The sequence below is a fragment of the Anopheles cruzii genome, chromosome 3 (assembly GCF_943734635.1).
Source record: "Anopheles cruzii chromosome 3, idAnoCruzAS_RS32_06, whole genome shotgun sequence".
Taxonomy (NCBI): Eukaryota; Metazoa; Arthropoda; class Insecta; order Diptera; family Culicidae; genus Anopheles; species Anopheles cruzii.
In genome coordinates, this window is record NC_069145.1 from 46,365,555 (window position 1) to 46,388,107 (window position 22,553).

A 22,553-nucleotide genomic window follows, 5' to 3' on the forward strand; every position below is an offset into this window, starting at 1 on the left:
GTCGTGCGACCTCGGAACAACCGTCGGAACAAGCTCGGAACAAAGAATTTTAATTCTCTTGTTCCGACGCGTTTTTCTGCCCGGCGCTGAAACGCTTCATGTATAACGCTTTAGTGGTGTGTGTGTCATGAACTCGGTTCATCCAGTACCTCCCCCCCTCCCGCCCTATGCCACGTTTCGGATCTGAATATACCCGACAAACTTGGTTAAAATTTTAAAACCTTTATTTCTCACAAATCGTATAACACTATAAAAACACCACTAAACCTATCACGTGCACATCACTGTACTCCTCCAGCGTCCTACGGCACCATTTCACGCGCTTCCTTCTAGAGACAGGACGTCGCTCGGCTCACTTCGTGGTACCTGTAATTGGAAAAAAAGGACCCCTGAATACTTTAAACACTGCACAATTGTTAAAACACTGCCACAATACTTACTTATAAACATTTACGGCATCCTCCTGCAGCTACAATAAGCAAAAGAAATAGATTAATATTGTAAAACTACGCAACTCTGCGCGTACATGACGAGCGATCTTTGATCACTCTGATCGCCAAAAATACTTGCAATACTTACCAGATTCTTTCGGAGATACCTTCTGCAGACATTTGGCGAACTGTAAACATAGAAATAGGACTGAATTAAATTAAAAAACAACACTTTTTAACGTACTTACTGCGGCTGGCTCTGAGGCGTCATCACTTTCCTTGGAATACTTACGATCAAAACAAACCGAACTGACAGTTGGATGGCCAACGCACACACAAACACCGCGTTGGGTATCATCGTTCAATAAGTCCCGAGACTAGCGTAGAGATGGTGCTAATAATGCCATTTATATACCAAGGTTCAGAAGTACCAACCTTCAGATAAGATATAATTAATTGTAAGATGTAATATAATTTGATGTAATTCAAAACATAACATAGTTATTTCATTTACTTCGTAGTTTTTCATAGTTTTAATTTGAAACATTTCATAGTTAGTGTCGGGACTTATTGCACGAAGTGTTATGTCCACGGAGGCCGCGCATGCGCATAAAGGACGCGTCGATTCGAAGAGCGAGAAAGGAAAAACATGTTCGAAGGAGCGAATGAAATGGCAACACCCGGTGTTGCGCTGGGCCTGTGACAGAGTGAGGTTGTGGGCTCGAGGGGGTAGGAACGGGGAAAAATATCGCGCGACGGACGAATTTTTGAAACGCTTTGCCCGCGGGGATGCTCTTTTTGCGTCACGTTCACCTGTGTGTGTTCCGTCGGTTGATTGAAGATCGATGAGAGAAACTTTCGCAGAGAGGAACTATGAGCGTAGTGAGCTTCGACTGTTGGTCAAAATGTTTGCGATGTTTGGAAAATGGCAACACATTCCAACGGAATATTTCGCGAGTCTGATGACATTCCAACACAAATGAGGTTTAATTTCAATTTCATAATATAATAACGTAATAAAGTAATCGAACGGCTAAAGAGTACGGCACATTCCTTCTTGACCTCTTATCTCGTACGCCAAAATGCACTTGGTGTGTCACGGTGGGCTCTGCTCGCTCGCGAATCGGTATTAATATAACGCACAACGGAACGCGGATCTCGGAGTAGTCTTCGTAGAATCTTCCGCGCGCTCGAACCTGCGTTTTGGTGGTACGCTCCTTATCAGCCAATGACGTAGGACGGCCCCTGGTCTCCCCATCCGTCCCCGTTGTTGTTTCGCTGACTCTCTCTCCCATAGCTTTCTCTCCTTTCCTCAACCGGCTCGCGGCGAGACCGGCGTTTGCGTTGTCAAGTCAAGAACAGCTGATTTGCGGTGAAAATAAACTTTAGTACGGTGACGTTGGTGTGTGTGTGTGTTGGTTTTCTGGCGTCCGGCCAAACACGCGCAACAAAGTGCCCCGAAACCTCACGCAATCCGTTCGTTGCGTGTGGCAAACTTGAACGATCCAGTTCCGCGGAGTACACAAGCGCAGGACACGTTGCGACGTGTTTTGATGTTTGCTTGCACTCGTTCTGTTAAGCACCTTGCCACCGCGGCCTTCTATTACGAGGCGTGATAAATCATCTGCCGGCCGGGTGGCTTCGTGTACGGCCAGCCCTTGAGTTTTATCAGTTATCTCTGTTGATTTTAAAAGGCGCCCAACAGCATAACCAGCACACGGCAACATCGCTAACATCGATCGTCAGATTTGGAGCGAAATGGAAGCGCCACGCGTGAAGCTCAGTCCGAATCCGCGCCAACGGGCGAGCTTCTTTTCGGTGCTAACTTTCTGGTGGACCCTGGACATGTTTAAGAAAGGTTACAACAGCAAGTTTGAAATCAACGATCTCTACACGCCGCTGGACGAGCATCAAGCGGACGGTTTAGGCGATCGGTTGGAAAGGTGCGTGTGAATGAAGTTCATTGCAAACGATCCGTGGCCTAAATCGATATCAATCCTTTTTGCAGACGATGGAACGAGCAACTCGCTCGCAAGGATAAGAATGTACTCTATCGACCGTCTTTGGTGCGGGCCATATTTCGTACCTTCTGGAAGGAATGGCTCACTCTCTCCGCGTTAGCCCTACTGGCCGAAGTTATTCTGCGGCTTTTACAACCCATCTTTTTCGGCCGACTGTTACTGTACTTCAGGTGAGTTGCCCGCTTCCATCCAGCAAGTGATTAAGCTCCTTAATCCGACCGGTTTTTGGGTAGGGCGCAAAGCAACACTTCCCACCAGGAGGCAGTGTACTACGCGATCGGGATGATCGCGACACGAGGCATTATTGTGCTGTGCGACAATCAGTACGGGATTCTCACGTGCCTGACGGGTGTGCAAACGAAGATTGCCGTGTGCAGTGTACTGTACCGGAAAGCGTTGCGTCTCTCGCGGACCGCCCTCGGTGAAACATCCGCCGGGAAGGTGGTGAATCTGCTGTCGAACGACGTGAATCGGTTCGACATTGCTTCCTACCTCGTGTGTTTCATGTGGACATCGCCCGTCGTTATGGTGCTATCGGGCGTGCTGCTTTGGTACGAGATCGGTTGGTCCGGCGTGATCGGCATGGTGGCGATCGTCATCATTACGCCTATCCAGTGTGAGTATCCCTGTGGGCGAAAAGTCTTAATGCGACACACTAAAATTAAAATTGATTAAATTGTTAACGTACACTGAATTCGGCCGCTTCTCGCACTCTGCGCCCCTTCTTCCAATCCCAGCCTATACCGGCACTCTCACGTCACGCTATCGTCTACGGACGGCACTGAAAACGGACGAACGGATACGGTTGATGGACGAAATCATTGCCGGCATCGCAGTGATCAAGATGTACGCCTGGGAGCGACCGTTCGCCAAGCTTATCTCGCAAGCACGCTACAAGGAACTTCGTGAGGTTTTGAAAAGCGGTTACCTTCGAGCCGTTTACATGACGTTCCAGCTTTTCACGACCCGTGCCGCCGTGCTCGGTGTTATGCTGGCGTTCATCATGCTCGGGGAAGACATTACCGCGGCGAAAGTGTTTGTGGCAACCAGCTACCTTTCCAACGTGTCCCACACCATGGCCGGTCTTTTCGGGCGGGGCATAGCTGAGTTGGGCGAAGCGCGAGTTGCTGTCCGACGTCTGCAAGCATTTCTCGAGTACGACGAAGTGGAGCCCTCGAAAATATGTGCCACCGATTCCAACGGTCCAACGGCGGAGAATGGCGACCAAGGGGAAACGAAACGTTTGCTTAATGAAGACGACCTTCCAGCAGATGGCGTAGCAATTACGATGCAAAATCTAACGGCACGGTGGACCAGCGTGCCACAAGACTCGATTGACCGAGCCAACCCAACGTTGGACTGCATCGATATCGAGTTCAAACGTGGACAGCTGATTGGGATCGTGGGGGCTGTTGGCGCTGGTAAAAGCTCCATATTGCAGGTTCTGCTGAGAGAACTCCCGATCGAGCGAGGCGCACTTCTGATGGGTCGCCCATCGTCCATCGCGTACGCCAGTCAGGAACCATGGTTGTTCAGCGGGAGTGTTAGACAGAACATTCTTTTCGGCGAACCACTCGAACAGCACCGCTACCGGCAGGTGCTGAAGGTATGCGCCCTGCAAACGGACTTGGCACAATTTCCGGCTGGTGATATGACGCTCATCGGTGAGCGTGGTGTGTCCCTGTCGGGAGGACAGAAGGCTCGCGTTTGGTAAGTACGCAGAAGAATGTTGTCGGTGATCGGTCGGTTACTTTTTTGGAATGAATCTAAACTTTTCCTCAGCTTAGCTCGGGCAGTCTACCGAATGGCCGATATTTACCTGCTGGATGATCCACTCAGTGCCGTCGACGCACACGTTGCCAAGCACCTGTTTGACCTCTGCATTGCGAACGGAGGGTTGCTTACACGCCGTAATCCGGCGGCTACACGAATCCTGGTAACACATCAGATTCATTTTCTCCAGCAAGCGGATTGGATCGTCGTAGTGAAGGAGGTGAATATACTAAATGCGTACAATGTAGACTCCATACATGTACCTCAAAAGCACGTATCACATTTTTCCAATTCGAAAGGGCAAAGTTGAAGCTCAAGGTACGCCACAGGACTTGCAACAACGAGGCATCCAGCTGGAACACGGCGACAACGAAGAGTCAGAGAGCACCACACAAAGTAGGCGAACGATATCGCATACCTCAACCACAAGCTCAACTGCCACATTCGACAGTGCCGCCTTGGAGGATCCGACCGAACAGAGCACCGACAGCGATCAAGCAGCAAAAGATAGGTTCGAAAAGTCCCCACGTGAAAAACTCCCAGGGTCCGCGGTTTTTCTGCAGTACGCCTCCAGCGCCGGAAGCTGGGTGATCTTCGTGTCGCTGATCGCTCTTTTTGCCATCACACAAATCGTTGTCAGTGTGGCCGATTGGTGGGTTTCCTTCTGGACTACACTCGAGGAACAGCGGACGGAAGCCTCAAGGGTAGTTAATGGCAACGCTGCCGCCACACCGGTCAGTCAGTCGCCGGCCCTGGAACAGGATGCTTGCGTGTACATCCACGCGGCGCTTGTCGGAACCATTTTCATCGTCGCCATGACGCGTGCCTTCGGGTTCTACAAGGCATGTGCCCGTGCGTCGCAATCGATTCACGATCGAGTCTTTGAGGGATTTATTGCGGCAACCATGCGCTTCTTCGAAACGAACCCATCCGGTGCAATTCTAAACCGCTTCTCGAAGGATATGGGATCGATGGATGAGATGCTGCCGAAATCGATCATGGATGCAACGCAAACGATACTTATGTTCGTGGGCGCCATGCTGGTGGTGATGTTTGTTCAGCCATACTTTACGCTGCCTGTTCTGCTGCTGCTTGGTGGGCTGTTCGTGTCCCGCCGCATCTACTTGCGCACATCCCGGAACACACGGCGCTTGGAGGCAACAAGTAAGTATCGACCTTTTGCCGTGAACTGCAGTCCATGGGGTTGTCTGAAAAAAGATAGTCAATTGAAAAACGTTGTGTCACTTTGCTTTACAGCTCGGTCACCGATTTTCTCCCACATTGCGGCCACCCTCTCGGGGCTACCAACGATTCGCTCCTACGGTGTACAGAAGCTGCTCGTACAGGAGTTCGATACGCACCAGAACGTCAACACCGGCGCGTGTTTCATGTTTCACGCGGGTCGCATAGCATTCGGCCTGTTTTTGGACGCGATCTTTTTCCTCCTTCTTTCCTCCGTCACACTAAGCTACCTGCTGATCGACAGTGATGCGCTTGGGGCCAGCGTTGGATTGGCCATATCGCAGATAAACAGCATCGGCAGTCAGATGCAGTTCGGGATCCGGCAGAGTGCGGAAATGTTCAACCATCTGGTAGCGGTCGAGCGACTGTTGGAATATCGACAGCTTCCTCCGGAGGAAAGCACTAACGACACGAAGAAGACAACCACAGCCCCTGTGCTTCCTGCTACAATATCTGCCCAATGGCCCGAGCACGGTGAAATTCAGTTCCGTAACGTTTCGCTGCGCTATGCCGAACACGAAGGGGACGTTTTGCGCCAACTATCATTTACCGTTGCGGCAGGCGAAAAGGTCGGTATCGTCGGAAGGACGGGTGCCGGTAAATCGTCCATCATTGTGGCCCTCTTTCGGATGGCGCTCGTTGAAGGTGAGATACTGATCGATGGAATCAACACGGCCGATATCGCTCTGGAGCGGCTTCGGTCGCACGTATCGATTATCCCGCAAGATCCGGTCCTGTTTTCGGGAACGCTTCGACGCAATCTCGATCCATTCGAGAACTATCCGGATGCCTTGCTATGGCGAGCGCTAGATTTGGTCGAGTTGCGCGAGCTGGCCAGCGAGTCATCGGCCGGCTTGGGTTTGCACTCGTTCGTTGCGGCCGGTGGACAGAACTTTAGCGTTGGCCAACGACAGCTGCTGTGCCTGGCGCGAGCCATCCTTCGTGGTAATCGAATCCTGGTGCTAGACGAAGCCACGGCCAACGTCGATCCGGATACCGACCGATTGATTCAGCGTGCAATCCGAGACCAGTTTGCCGACTGCACAGTGCTTACGATCGCGCATCGGTTGAACACGATCATGGACTACGATCGGGTACTGGTGATGGATGCCGGGCAAGCGGTAGAGTACGGATCGCCCATCGAGCTGCTGGAACGTCCCGGTGGCGCGTTCCGGGATATTGTGCTTGCCACCGGAGCGAACGAGGCGGAGAATCTTATCAAAATTGCACAAACCAAATCCGTCCAGACCGATCACGAGAAAAGTAAGATCGCTTAGCACGTGCCGGGGCATCGCACCGTATGGATTCGAAAAAATCTCAGAAAGTTTCTTGATTAGTACTTAACGCTACGGTTGACCGTAGCCGTAGCCTCTTTTACGGAGCAAAGAATAAAGTCGGTGTAAAAGGACAGTTTTTATTAACTACCTTGTCAACATATGCGTGTTATGCCAAATAAAATGGCAGGATAATAAATGGAATTGAAGGATCCCTAGGCCACGAGGGGGAGCTGATTGACTGACTTCCTCTTGGCGTGCTGGTACGGGGCACTAGCATTGGCACGTATGTCCCTTTTTGCCACTTTGTCTACTGTCATGCATTGCTATAAGGACGGCCAAGCAGTCACAAGTACAATTGTTTTTTTCTACGAAAAGAACTTTACGTTTCTGCTGCATCCTAAGCCTTGAAACTATCCTCTATATGCTTGTATGGCCATTTTGGTGCAGTTACGTTCATGGTGGCCCGAACAAACAACTGCGAGCGGCAGGAATCCAATTAAGACCGAACGGGGATGGTTTCGTAATTTTGAATTACTTCCTGCAATCACGGTTAGTCAATGGCACCTTTTGCTATGTTTCTATAAGACGGCACGTGCTAGGCACTGTGCCTAAAACACGTGAATCGTAATGCGCGGAAAGCGTTCGGGCCGATTGTTTACAAACAGGCTTACCTACGGTTGTGTTGAGGAGTTTGGAACAAATTGTAACTTCTAGAGGTCATTTAACTAACCGGAGATAAGATTGCGCGTTCCTATCTCGCTTAACAATGTTCCATTGATGGAACTTCATTTCGACCGCCTTCTATGGAGGGGAAGCTTTCCCTCCCTTTGGTGTATTCTTAAAATGTTACTTCCGTCCTCTTTCCGTCCACGATCAATATCACAATAGTCGCTGCCTTCGTGAGAACCAGCTCGGTTCTCGTTCCGTGTAAATTTCTGATGCTGATACGAGCTTTACGTAGCGACCGTATCATCGCCGGGTGCGATAGCATCGTGCGCCAGTGCAAGCCGCGGTTTCGTCGACTCTGCCTGGTTTGTTTTCCACGACAGATACGTGTTCCAAAATACGGCCACCGATTGCACCAGCAGCACCTGATAGTTCAGTGGCACGAGATAGAAGTTGGCCAGCTGTACCCACGGCCACACGTAGTAGTTCGTCAGCAGAATGTCACCGTACTCGTGGCGCATTTTCCGCTTTATCTCGCCTATGTTGTGCCCCTGCAACAATCCGATCGTACCGATCAGCGTTCCCAGAAAGATCGGTGCAAAGATGAGCTGGTCCAGGGCAACCTTCTTCAGCGTAGTGACCGCTTTGCTTCCTCCCCGTTGGCCAATGTGCCGGTCCAGCACACCGTACCACTTCCGCAGTCCAGGACCCTAGGCAGAGAAGAAAAAGAACTGGAAATAGTCGGCATTGCGAAGGTAAACGGTCCACGCGTAACACTTACTCCAACGCAAAATCCAATGCCGAAAAATTTGAAAGCTCGTAACCCATCGAATGATTTCCAGTCCTTGCGCTCGATAAATCCTTGCGCAATAACATCCCCGGCACCCATTAGCAGGCCCGATTGAACGGATTGCACCAGCACCGGGTAACGCACGAGCGCCCGCTTGTACATACTCGAAAGTGACATATTTTCACTAGTTTTAAAATTCCGAAATTTCTAGTTTTCTTTCAACCGGCTGCACGAAAATAAGAAAAACACTATCACTGGCCGAGGTAGACCGCGACGAACAAAGGGGGGTGCGCGAAGATCGATAGTTCGCGGTTCCCGCGAAGTTTGCCCCTTCTTCGTTATCTCCTCCTCGACCAACGATGCGGCTATTTTTGTTTTCGTTTCACCGACGTTGACAGCTGATTTGTAAGCAACGGTTTGAAGGTTTGAAGTACAACCCTGCAGGCAGGGTTGTATTCGAACGCGATCTGACGCAGAGCAGGAAATTGCTTCGAACAATTCAAACTGACCGTTGGAACAGAACGTCGAGCAAAATTGATAAGACTGTTCGTCTAACATTCAAAACAATTGTTGTGTAACGCAAAATAATTAAGAACGTGTTCTCGTTAACTGTTTTTATTCTTCAATAATATATATGATCATTGTTCTTTTTAAATACGATGCTTAAAATGTACACAATCTGCCGTAAATTTGTGTGTTTAGTGTGGTGTCAACGGAGTACGAATTCTTTTGTGGCTACAAAAAAGATTTCCTCAATGTACCTTTCACTATTCATTGGCCAGTAAGCATTCGCCGAATTCATTGGAAAATCATGTCCAACAGACATTGTTACTAGTGTCAGTGATGTGTCGAATAAACTTATTGTTCCAATTTACTGTTTGGGTTTCTTCCGTTCGTATTTCCTTCAATAACGTTTCATTCATTGCAACTTCTTTTGTGTTGGATCATGTTACTTTTCACTCGCACATCATTTACCGACCGAGTTGTCTAATTCTATATATTTTCTTTTAATCATCGTTTTTCACTCAATAGATTTGGTTCCAAACAAACATTACATCTAATGCTTATCGGTTTTATAAATTTAAATATTTTTCTTATCTTGCGTTTGATTTTTCTTGCACAATTGACACATATTTAACAGTAAAGTTGGTATCCTCCTCGGCTTGGCTGTTATTATCTCACTCTCTAATCGCCTTTCATCGACACGAATTGTCTATTAAGACCAAGCCTCATTCGTAAAATGGTTGTTAACACCTCTAAGGTTCGCAAGCACGTTATTTTATCTGTCTTCACACACCGATCAACATTCAAAAAAGCGTTGACCGAAGAGCGTTTTATTTTTCGGTTAATCAAGAATGAGATGCATCAAACCACTGTAAACCACAAATCAAATTGAAAGCTCCCCAAGACGAAGGACGATGGGCACAGAACTACAGAGAGCGAATATTTTTTGTACAGAATACGGGTTGGTAAAGCATTGGCTCACGTGCGGTGTGTCGCTACGAAGTGGGCAAGCTTCGTGTTGTTATTCGTTCGATATTCGCGCTGTTGGTCTAACTATCACAAGAGAATACTCTTAGACTGGCTTTGTAATTCAACTTCGGTCACTTTCATACCTGAACAAGCAATGTACGAAATAGAGACTTTCTGTGCAGAGAGTCAATCCACCCTAAATGTTTAAGGGAAAAAATTAAAGCTCACAAAATGTTACACTTTGCTGACACAAGCTGCTCTCTCGTTAATGTGTATTTGAGTTATTATTCTTAAATATTAGCTAGAGAGATGGTGAAAGAGAGCTTACACGCGGCTTTACTATGACCGAGTGAAAGCCGACAGTCACAGCAATGACTTACTTTTTGAAGTAATCCGTTCCTTTTCTGGGGACCATCCTACGTTCCGTGTCACAGCGCACACTACTCAAAACGGACAATTTCGTTGTTTATTGTTAGAAACTTAGGAACATAATTGTTGATGCCAACTAGGTGAATATCCTTTTTTTCGCTTACTCATCCGCCATCCTCCGGCCTCATGCAGATCATAGCCTGTGAGACAGTACGAGACTTTAAATACAAGAAGCCTTGCCTAACGCCACACTAAACGTTATTCTAAACTATTTCACGAAGCTTACAGTTTCTTTCCCTGTATTATGATGTCAGAAACAATCCAACTAAAGTATAGTTATCAAATTCTGTTGTGCGCCTTGGCCCATTGGCTTTTAAAAGCTAAACAGTAGCCAAAAGCAAGAAAATTAAGGAACCATGTGTCCAAATGATGGTTTGTTAGAAACATAATTTACTCCCGTGCCAAGCAGCAAGAGCAGCATTTTAATTTGGCATATTACAATGAGTCTTTTTTTTTATTTTGAAGCAAATAATCCATCTTGCCAATGCCCCGTTGTGGCACTACTACCGCTAGGAAGAAAATACTGCTGGATTCGGTTGACTTTTTGCCCCCGAATGTGCATTTTACACGAAAGAGCTCATAATGTCACTTCCGGTTATGGATGGAGGTTTGTTAGATTCCGTGAAAAGTGCACTATTCCGAAGAAGTGAAGGCGGCCGAGTGGAAGAAATTCGCAGTCTCGATGCTCGAGCGTGTTCGCAGGTTTGTGAATTAAAATATAAATAAATCTACGCTTTCCGTGGCGCAGGGAATACTTGTAAAGGAACATCTGTGTGCAGTTTAGTACTATTAACGATAACATTTACCTGCGTCAGTTCATGTACCACTAAATAAGAAAAAAGCTCCATTATCACCCTAAGGATTGCGCTGCCTGTTTCGTGCATTTGGGTGAAGACAGGCGCGTTGTCAGCGTTTCACCAATTCCACCCATGTCTGTTTGTTCGTGGCATTCACCACATCACAACATAATAAGCATTTGTTGGTTGACAACATAATCGACTCGTCGGAGTACGGAGAACGCAAGAATTACGCTGCGCGCCCTTATTTACACCATGTACTTATTGGGACCGGTATCATGGCGATACGTCGTCGTCGCACGTCCGTCCCCTTCCGCGTGCATCCGTTTCTTAATCAAAACCCGAATCTACTTGCGCCACCCAGTGAGTCTGAGCCCACAATTCTGTTTCTGGCCTATCTTTCGTAAGATTCTCAGCTGTCTAACTACACACCGAACGGTAAGAAGATGTATACCACAGGAGCAAGCGATATGCCTGGTTCCTACCTAGCGCGAACGGAAATACTCTCTACGAAAATATCTTTGGCTTGAACAGTATACAGGAAAATCTTCGATAAGTGTTAGTAGCTGCTGATTCTGGGTCGTGGTGAACGAAACGCCGTCTTGTGATCGCGGCTTTCGATAGTTTTTGTTGCAGATGACCGTTCGATAGCTTCTCCGCTGATGATGCTTGAGAATAATCTTCAACTGATGCATACATCCCGAATGAGGTGTGGTCCGTTTGCTAGCTACACTCGAATGGTACTTTTTGCCGGTGGTGTCGAATGCCGGTCCTAATTTGGTTGCCTGCCTTACGTAGCCGTCGTGGTCGGTGGTTGTCCGCCATTCGGTGGTGCTATGCTACTACTAAGTCCACTTCCTTCAGGCGATTTACCGGCACATTCTGGGGACAGCGATAATTATAGTAAGCATAAACTGTTTAATTTTCTTTTCATCCGATCTGTAACAGGGACGGGCTATAGATTATAGTTAAGAGATCCGTATTTAATACATTCTATACAATAACGGATTGTAACATTACTGAGCCCATATGATTTAAGCGACAAAACTACGGTTAATACTAATTAAGCAATAGCACCGCAAAATGACCACATTCCACTGTTATGCAATTGTCAAAGCATTTCAATCATTGATGCCGTAAAGTGAATGATATATTTCGGAACGTTGCGAAAAGCAGCAATCGCATTCAACATAACCATTAACCACATTAACGAAACCATTTCACTAAATAGTATTTAGATGAGTGGAAACATGCTCAGTGACAACTATGAGCAAAGGCCTCGAACAGCGCTAGTTCTGTGCAAATTAGTTTTAATATGTGGCACTATGTGTAGGAATCGTGTTGTTGGTTTGACACTCACCTGAGGTAGAGAGGGCTCCCAGTTGCGTCGACAGGTCGGCGGTCGTTGTGGTGCAGTGTGTACCCAGGATATCTGGCAGCGCGTTACGACGTCCTATCCGACCAGTGTTATAAAACTGATGGTGGAACTCGTCCGAGGCCCGCTCTCCATCGACGCGCGTACCGGGACCACCACCATCTACGTCACTTCCTACTGGTTGCTGGGTGTCGCTACCGGCCCGGTTGTCTGCCTCATTCGCTTCGCCACGTAGTTTGTCCATGGTGGCTAATTTGATAATTCTTAGCACTATTGCACATTGCGGAGCCCCAGCAAGTGAGGAGGAGCCATGGGATGCGCATCAACCGTTCACCGGAACGATTGGAGCCAAAGTTGCGGAACGGTTCCAGTTTTTTTATACGATGAAACAACCGTGCAAGCGCAAGCGGACATGAAAGGAAAAGAAATAAATCGAAAATAAATATCAAAACTCACGACAGCGCACCACGGGACTGCTACTTGCAATCCGTCTACCGCGAAAGAAATTAATCAAGCAGCAATGGCGACGACCTGACCGTATGTTGCGCCCCTTTTCTTCTCCGATTTAGTCACATTAAACCCGTTCTGGTGGGAAGGTTGGTGTAGCGGGCGATGAAAAGGTTGTCACGCCTATTCTTTGCCGTAGTGACACGACGAACAAGCTGATATAAAGGAGTTAGGCTTTTGATAGGGCAACATAGATTGAATCAAGTCGTTGTCGACGAAAGCGCTGTGGTCAATTGGTATGAAAAGAGTGCACTTGACGTACCTCTGCTAAAAAGATTGATGTGCGAAACTGATTAGATAATCAAATGTTAAAACATAGAACTGATGAGCGTATTGGATACAGCGTTAATCGAAGGATAAAGTTTGTAAACAGCTCACGAGTTTACGAAACAAGGTGATGTAAAGTAAACAGTTTTAACCTAAAGAAACCAGTAACAGGCCAGAAATAACAAATAGGTAGCTCATAATGCTCATTTGCAAAATATATTCGAAATAACAAAAAACAGTATTTCAAAATGGTTTGAAATCCAAGAGAAGCTTAGCTTCACGTCCATTGTTGTCTATGCTATAAAGGCGTACAAAGCTTCACATTTTATCGCAATAGACGGAGAGAAAAAGAAAAATGAGACCAATCCAGAGTAGACATTTTATGATGGCGACAGTGTATAGAACACAAACACGCGAACCACCACTAAGTACTGTTATGGGCCCATCAAGCACGGCCGAAGTCCATGCTGCCGACTTCAAGCTGCACTTCTTGGTAATGACGGGGTGGTTTTAGAACATCATTGTACACCTGTTAAAAACTGTAATGACTTCCGTGCGCTCAGCTTTATAATGAGATGGCCTCAAGCCAGACGACCATGGTTCAGTGCTTTCTAGTAAATTGTCACTATTACCGACGGCTGCGACTACAGACCGAAGAAGGTTGAATTGTGCTAATGAAACCAAAAGAACACCAATACTATTGTGCAATATAGTTGGTGGTTTTAAAATTATTATTTGCTTTTAGCTCATAGACAAAGTAAAACCACACGAAAGCATAAATACAACCAAAACCATGTTTACCTTAAAATACACAAGTATTTAATAAGCCGAGCCTATCATCAGCACACACACACACAGTGCCGGGCACAACATTCTGCAGTTCATTGTTCCATCATAACACGGGAGAACCGTTAGAGATAAAATTGGCTGGTTTGCGCGAAAGAAAAATCAACACCCGAAGCCTCTTTGGGTCTTGACGTCAGACGAAAAGTGACGCAGTTCGGGGTGCCCCTTCTATAGGTCGTATGCGTCGCGCCCTGATAAGGCCTGGTTTTTGATAGTACAATTTTTGTTTCTTCTCTTGCTTCTCGATAAGCGGTTGTCAACGGGCAATTACTCGATGCAGCCCTATTGTTTTTTTGAATGTATGCACGATTTAATTCGAAATTTTGACGTGCGACATGGTGGGGTGGCGAAACTAATACTAAAGGGCTTTGCATGATCCAGAGCGATCAGTCGCTGACGATAAACATTCTTCCTTGAGTACAATAAACATCCTTCCTTGAGGTCAGTCGATCAACATTCCGAACAACCACTCTCTTGAGAATTCAAGGCAACATCATTGTGGCAGAACCGTCTTCCATAGTTACTTCAACGATCTTTCGTGTAAAGTTTCGTTTCCACGATCGTGAAAAGGACCATTTAGTGTTGCGTTCCTCTTTAAAATCCATGTTCTCTGCAGATTTTCCTTTTGACTTTTCTTTGAAATACTTTGGGAGGATCAATCGTTTCTGTTCTTTGCGCTGTGGGTGCAACAACAGAGTCCATTGTTCATCGAAGCCCATCGATTTTGCCATTTTGTCTCTACAAAACGGGGAACTCTCCCTCACACACACACACATACTATCAATGATCGTTTGCGAAAGAAAGTGTTGCAGGCGAAACCCTAAAATCCGCAATGAAAAGTGAATTTAATAAAAAAACAAAAACTTCTCGATCCTGGCACACAAAATTGCCAAAGAAAACTAAGCAAATAACTCACACATATTATTTTTGATTACCTTTCGCAACAACAACCTGCCTGCGGAGACGACACGTTGCCCCAAAGTTTGTATGCTCGTAGTTATGGTCAAAAATGGAAAACACAACGTTTCTATCGCACCAGGGCATAGAAAAACATAACATCGATCGTACAACTCTGCGGGTAGAAGCAGCAGCTGAGGTACCATGCGGGATCCTTGTTAATTAATTCTCCATCAGGCGACCGCGGACCGCCCAATGCCACCGGTTAGGTATGTTCTGTTGACACGATGATGACACTGGATGCCATCAGCTCATAACTGGGCTTTTAATTGGTGGACGCGAAAAGTTAGGACAGCTCCCATTGGCCAACCGTAAGCATCCTGTTCCTGTTCACATGCTGCCTGTAGGCTGTGAATTTTCTTAATATGCAAACTCTTCGGAGAGCCGCTAGCCGAGCTAGGCGAACGTAGGTTTAGGGCTCCACGACGCTCGAAAGCTGCATGAATATTAATCATTCATAACACCCACCAAAAACGCAAGCCGTTCGGCGTCAATCCGGGCACCCTGGTCGGCCGACAGCTTTCACTCCGGTTCCGTGCGTGACACACGAGCGCCTTTATCCTGCGTCAGCCGGGCGCACAAATCATACGTGCGTCAATTCGGTGCAAGCTCGAGGAACATAGAAAATTGATCAGCAGCCATAGGACAAGTGAAATCAATAGAGGACGCCCTCGTGTGAGCCAATATGGGTTGGTTTGCGTTTCAATCACTGCGACGGCGGACACCTAATTGAATCGGACATGTTTCACAACGGACGCTGGCAATTCAATAAAACCATATTGAAATCAACAAGTTTTACAATCCAGCAAGGCAGGAGCACCGAGTTTGATGCGTTGCTGTGCTGAACATGTGTGCGGAAGGTAAATAATGTTGCAGTGGCGAAGTCCTACATAAATTTCGCGTGTCTTCATTCAAGCAATAATTTATGTTATTGTGAACGACATTAGACATTGCGGACTATGACTACAAAGATCCATCAAACACCGGTTTCTGTTAGTCACAAAAGCGGTGCGGGTTTATGGCTATGATTCTGGCATGTCGTGTGGAACGGCAACTATTCTAAACGACTGCTGGTGGTAAACGAATGTGAGCAACAATTAAAAAAGCATGATACGATCTTCGCGCAACGCCATCCATCCAAGGGGAGCGATGCTGGCCGATCGGGTGTGGTGGCGCACTACAACGAACCATTACAAGGGGAGAGAGAGCAACATAAAAGTGTACCTTGGAAGCGCGTGAACGGCGTCACTAGTTTGGGTTTCGTGACGGTATGGAGCACCCGTCTCCGTTGCTCTTGTTGCTGCCGCTGATACCGCTGTTGTTGTTGTTGCTGATACGCCGGCCGCCTGCTGCCACCGTTGGCCCCACTGCCACCACCATCTTCTTCCTGCCGGCGACCGTCTGTACCGCCGTCCAGTATGCAATTTCGATTACTCTGGTGGCCACCTCCCATTGTTTCGGACGATAATTGTGCGGGCCGCATGCCGTTTGCTTTCATTATTAGCTAACACTACAACTATCGCCCGAACATCGGCCAACAGATTTTAATTACGGACCCGAGATTATTCGTGGACCAGAAAGGTGCTTTCAGCCTCTGTTGCCGTGCGCCGTTATAGCCAAAGAAGAACTGGTTAAACTTTCACTGGAGCAAGCATTTTGCTTCGCTTTGCTTGACTCACACAACAACTGCCGATGCAGAGTTTTGCGCACTAATAAGCCAGAAGTTTTTTCAGTGGCGCCGACGAAAATATTTACAATTCAAGAAAATAAAAACATATTTTCACTGGACACAATTTCGCAAGCAAAGTTTCGAAGAAAAGAGCACGGAAAGAAAAAAAACAGAGAAAAGAGAAACAAAAAGAAAGTATAGAAATAAAAGTAATAGAATTAGAATGATTCGTCTAAAAGTTGTAAGCTACAGGCGATGAAAGCGTTATATACCGAGAAAACGAAGGTGAAAAACATCAATAGTATTTGATAAGCGCTCTTAGAGTAAGCACAATACAACTGTTGAATGTTTTCAAAGGCGAAAATGAGATAGAAAAGAAAACATAAACACAACGAGCAGATGATCAGAGATAGAGAAAGAAATAGAGACATGAACACGTTTTGGTCCCAATTGTTGAATGATGAAAATTAAACGCCGTCTCGTATTCGTTCTTTTTCACCGTATTAATAATGAGATAAAGTCAGAAAGTGGTGCCCTTTTCATGATACACGTCGGCTGGCTGGCAGAAAGACTAACCTTCGAGCGTGTCGGATGCCGTCTGTAGGGATTGCCAAAGGCGAACTTGATTGTGGGGCGCGAACACACCCACCAGAGCGAACAGCAGGAAGTGATGTCACACTTGAAATCCGTTTTGCTAGCCAGCATAGCATTCCATCGGGTTGGCGGCTGCTGTCGGAAGAGAGAAAAGTGAAACAACGTGTGTAAAAAAGGTGATAAGATACTTGACACCATAACGTCCCTGCGAGGCCCGGCGAAGCCCTGCAAAGAACTGCGCGTTGCCATTCGGTAAAAGGAAAACAATCGCGTAGAGATCTCGGCGAATGAGCAAGAATAACATGGTGTCCCGGATCCAGACGGCAACCATGAAAGGGAACCGTTCCCCGGATACCAGACTCAGTCGGACAATCACGGTGACCCGGTGTGGTGTTGGCCACAAGTAGTGAAGCAACGGTTGTTGAGTTTGCCTTAGAAACGGTTTGCGGTTGTGACCGCTTTTCAACCACCGCCGCCGCCAGTCGGAAACTTGGTCTCTACCGGTAGCCAATGGACCCTCACATACATTCCGGTGATTGGGCTCCACCCCAATCACCCATCACCCGTTCTTGCTGTTGGTTCCGGAGGGTACTGTTTCCGTCTACGCCCGTCACCAAGACGATGATGATTTTGCGGTCTTCCTGCGATTGCCGCTGACGGCTTTCTCCATTACGCGCTGCCGCGTAAGGAACCACGGAAGTTATTCAGTCATCAATCACAAGGACATAATATGTGAATGTAAAGGTCACATTACATTGAACCGATCGCGGAGTGCGCTCCATCTTCAAGTGCGCTGTCCAACTTTCCCACCGCGAACTGTGCGCCAGTGAAATCAATTACGGGCACAAACAAGAAATCGAACCGGGCGAAAGAAAATGTTTATAACATAGTGATTTGCACAAAAAATGGATTCAATCAGGATAGATAATGTGTCAATAAACGCCATGAAAAGGAACTTCATTCAACTTCAACTAATTCAATGAATGTGGTTCAACCTGACGTTTCTGACTGAAATTTGTTTGATGGCTTCCTACAAGGAATTTACATTCAAATTTCTCCTTTAAAATTTTACCAATGTGGCAGATTCATTCCTCCAATCGATGAAAGAGGAATATCAATTTATAGTTTGCCGGAAACCAGGAGTTTTGTTCGTTTGGATTAGTTACAGTTACGATAGCCGGGTTCGACTACCATTCGAACCAGACAAGAATCAGTCTGCAACTTGTGGAAAATGGAAAACCCGTGACGACCGTGCTTCGTTTACCAGCACGACCGAGTAGCAAATCACGGGCTCGGCTAATTCAAAGCGCACCCCTTGCCTATGACCCGAAGGTCCTTTTGAGCCTTTACACGCGAATGTGTATTGTGCTGTGAGGCTACCATGACTACCTGGCGCGTCAGGGCGACGGAAGTGTCAGACCGCGAACTGGGACGACTGCTGTCCTTGGAGTTCGTAAAACAGACCTGTTGTGCACCGGTCCAACATCTTCCACCCTGCTTCACTTGTGGCACTCCCGGGGGGAAACTCAAATTAAAGTTTTAACCGCTCCATCACCGGGCCAAAGAACGAGGGGGGTTCCGGCGGTAGAAGAGAACGTTTCGATCACGGATACGAACCGCCACGGGAAGTATGCGCTGCACGTTCGTCCGCGCCATCCCGCAACCCAACCACGCACAACCCACGAAAGATTTATATTAATGGGTCACTAGCCTTCCGATCGATTGGTGCTCGGTCGGAAGGGGTCGGCGCTACGGTTAGGCCTTTTCCGATCTCGGCGCTAGTGGCGACGCTTTAATCAACGTGAAATCCCGCCAATCAAAACGAGGCCAATTGGTCAGAGAGGAAACATGATAGGAGATAGGAGACCGAATGGCTGACGGCCGCCGCTGCCAATGATGAAATCGATCTTTCATTAGTGACAATCTAAGCTGCCGGAGTGCTTCCGATAACCGCAATAATGTTCACGCGGCAAATTCTACCCATTGCTGAAGCAACCAGCCATGCTGCGCGGTGCCAACGTCAGACATCGACCAACGTCAGCCAATGCCACACATTTACCACACAGCTTAAGAATCACAGCAAGTAACGGACAGCAGTGAGCACCAACCACCCAAACCTAAACAGTCGGGGTGCGTCCGTCATGGGACGCTCCGATATTTATTGGACTAATTAATTGATAGCATAATTGACGAACGAGTCAAATCAAGGGTATAGAAGGATGGAATGAACAAATTAAGACACTTAACACTTAGGGGCGATATTGTTGAAGATTATTGTGCCACGCAAATTTGATGTAGAAATTACGATATTGGAACGTTTAATCGCTGAACGTTCCTGCCAATATTCTTTTCACCCTGGTTCAACTATGACCTGTGAACGTATCCGCTCGCTACAAGCTACTCGCTGCAGTGGAAATACAACCATTAAATGTATGACCGATAACCAAATTGTGGTTCAGCATTAATTCAACAAATTATTGTAATTATTTTTGCAGCATCGGGTGAGGACGATAACTAAACATGGCCATTTCACAGCTCTTGCACCGCATAACCTTGGACAGGTCGTTTCCCTAGCCTATGGAGTGGCACAAATGTTCTAAATGGCCATGAAAACGAACCATTGCCAGACGGTTAATTGACCTCATTTGCCTCTCATTCAACAACAAATGTTGGTTTCATAATAAAGATCGTGGGTTTGTAGAATCCGCTGCTACACGAAGGTTGCAGTGAGTTTAGCTGTGTACTGTTCATAATGTTTTAATAATTTAGTAAAAAAAAGTTTGATTTGTACCAACAGACTATTATTCGTTTATTGACTAACGTTTTGAAGTGGATGTGGTACAGATGTCATCATAGGAGCGATAAGTAACTTCCGAACGACTTGTTCGTTATTTACCTTTTTGCGTCACGTCCGATAAACGTTCTCTTAGTTTCAGTCATTCAAACTTGTGCACCAATTGCTTAGCTAGGGACCAGCGGCACCCCATTGCCTCCGATCGATCGGACAAATTGATATAATTGCTAAATTAGGGAAAGCAGCTTGTCCAAATTGCCGGCCCAAAGAAGCTTGCGCAATAATTCCGCGGACTTATTCCGCTGAGCGTGAAAACGACCTCCCTCGCCTAGGGGGATTCAATCAATCGGTTCCGAAAACAGATGCTCCTGTAATGAATGTTCTCGAATCGACATTCGTTATAAACGCTAGAACTAGTGTATTGGATTTTTTTTTCCTTTCCCATGTTTCGTAACGGAGATGCGATATCCATTTTAAGCTCGGGTTTGCTTTGTTTACTTTAATGCCATCGCTTCACCAAGGTGTCTGACAAACATAATCAGCATAACTAATGAAAGTAATGTAAAGTAATCTGAAAGTAATCTAAAAAGAAAACATTTTCTTTTCGTCCGATCACATATTAGGTGATAAACGAACAAAGTAGTAGTATTTTTTGGCCATTTCCAAGCACAAGATTCTCACCTTTGTTTGGGGAATTGCTATTTCGTCCTTCCGTGGCTGTCAATCAACAATACTCTTCATCGCAGCAGCCATTGGGCAGCACACCATCGTGCAGACACATACACACGTAAAACTACACAACCGGCTCGAACAAGCACTGAAGCGGATAACGTAACGTTGATGATCGAACCGACAGCCTGCTTTGCTCGATGAACGCGAAAAAGAAGACCACCCCCAACGGAACGGTCCTTCTTTCTCTCGGACTTTGCGCTCTTCTCACCGATACTCGGGTTCACGGTCAAGAGACTTTTTCGTCACGTCGCCGTCGGCGGTAACGGGCGCGGATTCACAATGCTAACTACCATCACGCGCGCGCACGCACGCACGTACTCACGCACGGAGCAACCACCAGCGTCGCGGGGTTCGCCCGGATAGCCCGGATCGCCGGAGCGGGATGCTGTGGGACCACGCCACGAAACTACGCACTTCACACGCACGTAACTGGTTCTTCGTTTCCCGCTCGCTCACACGCCAGCCCCGCGAACCAAGGCCATCCAAAGTCGCGGCAGCATACGCGAAACAGCCAAGTGTTTTGGCGAAAACTGCTTCCGTGACGTCACGACTGAAACGGATCCGCCGAACGGGTGGGAAAGTAAACCCGATTACGGTCCAACGGCGAATGTGCGCTGCTGCTGATAATGAAAAGTATATAACACAAACGAAAACCGTACGCTCAGATATCCAATGCACATGCAACGAATGTGTCGTCACGGGCACGCGATACACACACACACACACACCAACCGAATGGAGGCAAACACTTCAAAGCGGTAAACAGCGACACAACAACATCATTTATCTCATCGAAACTGGTGGAACGAATCCGTCACAAGCGCGTACAAGAAATAAATGTACCAAACGGTGAAGGGATCGCTTTCTCGCACAAATGTCCGGCGTCTCGCCGGCCTGCCGTACACTTTGCTGCCGAGCGAGGAAATAAGATTGAATCTGGCTGCCGTTGCACACTCGAGCTGTCAAACGGAGATATCTGGCTGCGTGCGAATGACGGCTAAGCAGCCGCCCGTTTGAAGCCGCCGTCAGTTGCTTCAAGTCTTCAGAGGGCCGTTCAGGGTTTGATTGATAATTTTAAATTTCCTTTATTCTTCTGAAGCAACATCATTGGAAATAAAATTCACGGAAAAGATGAAGATGTTTGCATCACGAAAGCCAAATATCGCCAGCATTTTCGCCTATAATCGTCGGAAGATGTGCGTTGCGTTGTACACACCTTGAGTGAGCATCTATAGAAACCGCGTTGTACGTACGCAACCAGAGGCCTCCGTTTGACAGGACGAGTGCACAACGGCAGCGAGATTCGAGAATCGTAGAACAAAAACGAGTCAGTATCGAGCTCCTGTGGTCGCGTTCGTTTCACCGTAGCACGCTTGTGAGGATTGGCCGAAAGAACGATTTGAGGAGGTGGCCACCGGCCATTACGGTGCACGAACATTGGGCGACTTCAGCGAGCGGTAAGCTGAATTACGGATTACGGTGCTAAAAGCAATCGGAGTGCCAACGTAAGCTCGTCAAAAATCTTGAACGAAAAGTACAGAATATACGGCAAGCGATAATGGTCATTCTCCTGCTACAGAGTGTGGCGACGGTGGGGCATACGGGGAGGAGGTTTGCACAGCAGGAACTCGTGCTACGGGAAGGTGCAGTTTAATTGGCAGGGTAGGGCAGGGAAGCGGAGGGCGCTAGAACGGAAGCGAACACCGGTCACTTGCTCGTGGCGCACGTTTAAGGGGTTAGGAAAGGACCGAGTTTCGCACATCAGCGGTCGCGCTCGGTCTCTCTTTTTCTTGCTCTCGGCTAACCAGCCGCCGCCGCAGCCGCCACACACACGGTTGGTAGTGGTGTTGCACGCGCCACCATCGCCTGCGATGATTATGATGGCGGCAGCAGTGAATCGGGAAGAAACTGTG

The 22,553-nt window shown here is 47.2% G+C and overlaps 3 protein-coding genes and 1 long non-coding RNA gene across 5 annotated transcripts; 1 reads left to right on the forward strand and 3 right to left on the reverse strand.

Moving 5' to 3' along the window:
• Window positions 1-230: 230 nt before the first annotated feature.
• Window positions 231-708, reverse strand: LOC128274346 (uncharacterized). Its single transcript, XR_008269298.1, has 4 exons — window positions 680-708; window positions 580-619; window positions 441-469; window positions 231-366 (listed from the first exon to the last, which is right to left on the reverse strand). It is a non-coding gene; the product is annotated as an uncharacterized LOC128274346 (long non-coding RNA).
• Window positions 709-2,189: 1,481 nt separating this feature from the next.
• Window positions 2,190-6,893, forward strand: LOC128271674 (ATP-binding cassette sub-family C member 4-like). The gene is made up of 7 exons (XM_053009287.1): window positions 2,190-2,374; window positions 2,440-2,622; window positions 2,686-3,068; window positions 3,190-4,162; window positions 4,235-4,445; window positions 4,525-5,389; window positions 5,483-6,893. The coding sequence occupies exons 1-7, from the start codon at window positions 2,190-2,192 to the stop codon at window positions 6,742-6,744; spliced, it is 4,062 nt and encodes a 1,353-aa protein (XP_052865247.1). The 3' UTR covers window positions 6,745-6,893.
• Window positions 6,852-8,555, reverse strand: LOC128271675 (protein Mpv17). The gene is made up of 2 exons (XM_053009288.1): window positions 8,192-8,555; window positions 6,852-8,120 (listed from the first exon to the last, which is right to left on the reverse strand). Exons 1-2 carry the CDS (start codon window positions 8,375-8,377, stop codon window positions 7,698-7,700), a joined length of 609 nt encoding a protein of 202 aa, XP_052865248.1. The 5' UTR covers window positions 8,378-8,555; the 3' UTR covers window positions 6,852-7,697.
• Window positions 8,556-8,807: 252 nt separating this feature from the next.
• On the reverse strand, window positions 8,808-20,797 carry LOC128271579 (uncharacterized). 2 transcript variants are annotated; one of them, XM_053009163.1, is made up of 5 exons: window positions 20,590-20,797; window positions 17,097-17,249; window positions 16,076-16,634; window positions 12,260-12,544; window positions 8,808-11,781 (listed from the first exon to the last, which is right to left on the reverse strand). In XM_053009163.1, exons 3-5 carry the CDS (start codon window positions 16,347-16,349, stop codon window positions 11,690-11,692), a joined length of 651 nt encoding a protein of 216 aa, XP_052865123.1. In that variant the 5' UTR covers window positions 16,350-16,634; window positions 17,097-17,249; window positions 20,590-20,797; the 3' UTR covers window positions 8,808-11,689. The 2 variants fall into 2 exon arrangements, with proteins under 2 accessions (XP_052865123.1, XP_052865124.1); XM_053009164.1 differs by lacking the exon at window positions 17,097-17,249 and having other exon boundaries at window positions 20,590-20,614.
• Between the last annotated feature and the right edge of the window lie 1,756 nt (window positions 20,798-22,553).

Coding starts and splice junctions, on each gene's coding strand:
- LOC128271674 (XM_053009287.1), top strand. CDS start 2,190: ATGGAAGCGCCACGCGTGAAGCTCAGTCCGAATCCGCGCCAACGGGCG. Junction 4,163..4,234: donor GGACAGAAGGCTCGCGTTTG/GTAAGTACGCAG, acceptor ACTTTTCCTCAG/CTTAGCTCGGGCAGTCTACC. Junction 4,446..4,524: donor GGATCGTCGTAGTGAAGGAG/GTGAATATACTA, acceptor CCAATTCGAAAG/GGCAAAGTTGAAGCTCAAGG.
- LOC128271675 (XM_053009288.1), bottom strand. CDS start 8,377: ATGTCACTTTCGAGTATGTACAAGCGGGCGCTCGTGCGTTACCCGGTG. Junction 8,121..8,191: donor GCATTGGATTTTGCGTTGGA/GTAAGTGTTACG, acceptor TTCTCTGCCTAG/GGTCCTGGACTGCGGAAGTG.
- LOC128271579 (XM_053009163.1), bottom strand. CDS start 16,349: ATGAAAGCAAACGGCATGCGGCCCGCACAATTATCGTCCGAAACAATG. Junction 12,545..16,075: donor GCCGTTCACGCGCTTCCAAG/GTACACTTTTAT, acceptor AATGTGCAATAG/TGCTAAGAATTATCAAATTA. Junction 11,782..12,259: donor GGGAGCCCTCTCTACCTCAG/GTGAGTGTCAAA, acceptor CGCTGTCCCCAG/AATGTGCCGGTAAATCGCCT.